This window comes from Arachis hypogaea, chromosome 2 (genome assembly GCF_003086295.3).
Source record: "Arachis hypogaea cultivar Tifrunner chromosome 2, arahy.Tifrunner.gnm2.J5K5, whole genome shotgun sequence".
Taxonomy (NCBI): domain Eukaryota; kingdom Viridiplantae; phylum Streptophyta; class Magnoliopsida; order Fabales; family Fabaceae; genus Arachis; species Arachis hypogaea.
Window position 1 is genome coordinate 65,900,496 of NC_092037.1, and position 3,590 is coordinate 65,904,085.

General features: G+C 37.5%; 1 protein-coding gene across 1 annotated transcript; it reads left to right on the forward strand.

Annotated features, from left to right (window-relative positions):
* Positions 1–256: 256 nt before the first annotated feature.
* LOC112746480 (putative receptor protein kinase ZmPK1) lies at positions 257–2,932 on the forward strand. Its single transcript, XM_072218367.1, has 2 exons — positions 257–1,389; positions 1,513–2,932. Exons 1-2 carry the CDS (start codon positions 358–360, stop codon positions 2,761–2,763), a joined length of 2,283 nt encoding a protein of 760 aa, XP_072074468.1. The 5' UTR covers positions 257–357; the 3' UTR covers positions 2,764–2,932.
* Positions 2,933–3,590: the final 658 nt, after the last annotated feature.

Genomic DNA, 3,590 nt, shown 5'->3' on the forward strand with positions numbered 1-3,590 from the left:
TTATAATTTATTTTTAAAAATTATATTATATAGTAATTAATAATAAAATATAATTGTTTTTAATTATAAAATGATTAAAATAGCCATTTGACTCATTTTTAAATAGACAAATGTTTTTTAATTATTTCACAAAAAAATCTTTTAATCTATTTCATAAAACTTTAAAAATATTCTTTATCTACAGGTACGCATTAATTATAATTAGCCACCTTCACAAAACAAGCACCTATTTGACTATACATACACCACTAAATCATCCAGAGTCAGTAACCAATAGTTTTATTTATAGATGATATATCACCCGTCACTTATTAGCAAAGCAATTCCTTCATAAGCTTTCTCTATAGCTTACACAGCATGAACATGGCTTCCTCAGCCTTAATGTTATTTCTTCTAGTCTTGTATTTTTCATTTCAATTCTCATCTTGTTTAGATGCACTGAACAAAGGCTACTCCTCTCTCTCAGTGGAGAAAGCTGAACAAGATATCATTGTTTCAGAAAATGGCATGTTCTCCGCCGGCTTCTTTGAAGTGGGTGGTAATGCCTTCTCCTTCGCAATATGGTTCACTACAAGGCCTGATTCCCAAAACATTACAACTCCTACCGTTGTTTGGATGGCAAATCGCGACCAACCTGTGAATGGAAAGCGCTCAAAGCTTTCTCTCTTGCACACCGGCAATCTTGCTTTGGTAGATGCAGGTCAGTTCCAAGTATGGTCTTCTGAGACGGAGTCAAATGTTCCAACCGAGTTACGTCTCGGAAATGATGGCAATCTTGTTCTACGAGAGCTGCCAGCAGGACATATTCTGTGGCAAAGTTTTGATTTCCCAACCGACACTCTTCTTCCCGGGCAACATCTCACCAGAAGTACACAATTAGTTTCTTCAAGAACAGAGACTAATCATTCCTCTGGTTTCTATAAGTTTTCCTTTGATGATAGAAACGTTCTCACCCTTGTTTATGATGGCCCTGATGTGTCAAGCACTTATTGGCCCTCTTCTGCGATCTTAGCTTGGCAAGCTGGAAGGTTTACTTACAATAGTAGCAGAATTGCGGTGCTAAATCCTCTTGGAGGTTTTGATTCATCGGATAATTATAATAAAAGAACATCTGATTATGGGGCGGTGCTGCCTAGAAGGTTGACAATCGATCATGATGGAAATCTTCGAGTGTATAGCCAAGATCGATCACAAAAATGGTACGTCTCATTGCAAGCCATTTCTGACAGTTGCACCATTCATGGGATTTGTGGTGCTAATAGTGTTTGCAGATTTGATCTCAAAAAGGGAAGGAAGTGCTCATGTGTTCCTGGATACAAAGTAAAGAATCAAAGTGATTGGTCTTATGGGTGTGAATCCATATTTGCTGCTACATCTAATGAAAGTAAGGTAACTTTCTTGGAACTGGGCCAAGTTGAGTTCTATGGCTATGACGCCAATTACTTGCCCAATTCTACCTACACTGGTTGTGAAAGTTTGTGCTTGAATAATTCTAATTGCAAAGGATTTCAGTATTCATACGACAACGGTGCGGGCGTGTTCAAGTGCTATACAAAAACACAATTGCTCAACGGACATTTTCCAGGAGGCGCAGGAACTATAACCTACTTGAAAGTGCCCAAAGGGAAGAGCTTTCCCCCCAGCTATGAAGACTCTGTCATCAGAAACAGTGATTGTTCTGTGAAAATTCATAGAGAGTATTCAAAAAAGCATGTAAGCCGTTTTGTGAGCTTCCTTTTGTGGTTTGCCACAGCAATTGGAGTTCTTGAAATGGCTTGCGTCTTGGTTGTTTTGTTCTTAATCAAGAGCCAGCACAATTCTAGCATAGATCCACATGGCCATCATCTTGCAACAGTGGGATTTAGAAAATTTAGCTATTCTGAGCTAAAAAAGGCGACAAAAGGATTCAGCCAAGAGATTGGAAGGGGTGCAGGAGGCATTGTATACAAAGCTATTTTGTCGGATCAAAGAATTGCTGCTGTAAAGAAACTCAATGATGCTATGCAAGGAGAAGGTGAATTCCTTGCTGAAGTGAGCATCATTGGAAGGCTCAACCACATGAACTTGATTGAAATGTGGGGTTATTGTGCTGAGGGAAAGCATCGGCTTTTGGTGTACGAGTACATGGAAAATGGTTCTTTGGCAGATAACCTCTCATCCAATACACTTGATTGGAGCAAGAGGTATAACGTCGCTCTCGGAACAGCAAGAGGTTTGGCATATTTACATGAAGAATGCTTGGAATGGATTTTGCATTGTGATATAAAACCTCAAAATATTCTCCTAGATTCAAATTATCAACCCAAGGTTGCAGATTTTGGATTGTCCAAGTTATTGAACAGGGATGTTCTCAACAACGATCGCAATTTCTCAATGATAAGAGGAACCAGAGGGTATATGGCGCCTGAGTGGGTTTTCAACCTAGCAGTTACTTCCAAAGTGGATGTTTATAGCTATGGAATTGTTCTCTTGGAGATGATAACCGGAAAGAATCCAGCAGCAGATATTCAAGCAATTAATGGAGACGAACCATACAATGGGAGGCTAGTAACATGGGTGAGAGAGAAAAAGAGAGAATGTGCATCTTGGGTGGAGCAAATCATGGATTCTGCATTAGGGTCAAATTATGATGAGAATAAGATGGAAATTTTGGCTAGAGTGGCATTGGATTGCATAGAAGAGGACAATGAACAAAGGCCTACCATGAGCCAAGTCGTTGAAATGCTTCAAAGCCAAGATTGTGATCCTAATGGTGAAGCATAATATTAATCAAATTATGCTCATCAAACACTAAAAGTTGGACTTTCTGAGAGGACAAAGAAAACGTAATAATTCGTTATTATATGTAATCTAGCATGTGTTATATTAATTATATTATCACTAGTTGTGTATGTTATGTTTTTAATAAATAAGTTATAAAAGTTTAATCTAATAGTTCGTCGTTCCTTATTATTTTTTTTTCCAATTATCTATCTTAATAAAGATGCGGGGAAAGATAGAATTGAAGCTGTTTCTCCAAAGCTACATAAAGATTCTTGACTACTAAGGTTATGCCTTCAAAAGCACATCAAAACTATAAAACTAACTAAAATTTGAATAATACTAATTTTGCCTTCAGCTCTAGCAAACCTCATCCAAACTACATGCCTTTAACTAAAACTCAATCGAAAATCATTATACTCAAACAACCTTTGTTCTTAAAGAGCTCTACTTCGCAACTTTTCTGTAGGATTTAACAATTTCAACAACGGGTTATACATTAACAACCAGCAACTACATGGAGATGTTTAATATGTAGTGTGTGTGTAATGTATAAAATGCATTTAAACCAAAAGTTTGTCTAATGGCTTGCCCTTAAAATAAAAACTGAAAAAGAAAGGTGTTTTCTCTACTTCTCTCTGGCATTAAAAAAAAGAGGAAAGGGGGGGGGGGGGTCATGGCAATTTGGCATGAGAGTCCAAAAGAAAGGGAAGGGCAAATGAAAAGGTTGCACATGGGGCGTGCTTTAGAATATAGGGCCATGTAATTAATTTGAGGTGGTTTAATGGTAAACTTACCATTTGGTTTAAATAAGTGTCAGCAATTTACTA

What these genes read in the sequence shown, in the direction of transcription:
- LOC112746480 (XM_072218367.1), top strand. Translation starts at nt 358, where the DNA reads ATGAACATGGCTTCCTCAGCCTTAATGTTATTTCTTCTAGTCTTGTAT. An exon ending in CTACATCTAATGAAAGTAAG is followed by an intron (nt 1,390 to 1,512) that starts GTAACTTTCTTG and finishes AAAGGATTTCAG; the next exon opens with TATTCATACGACAACGGTGC.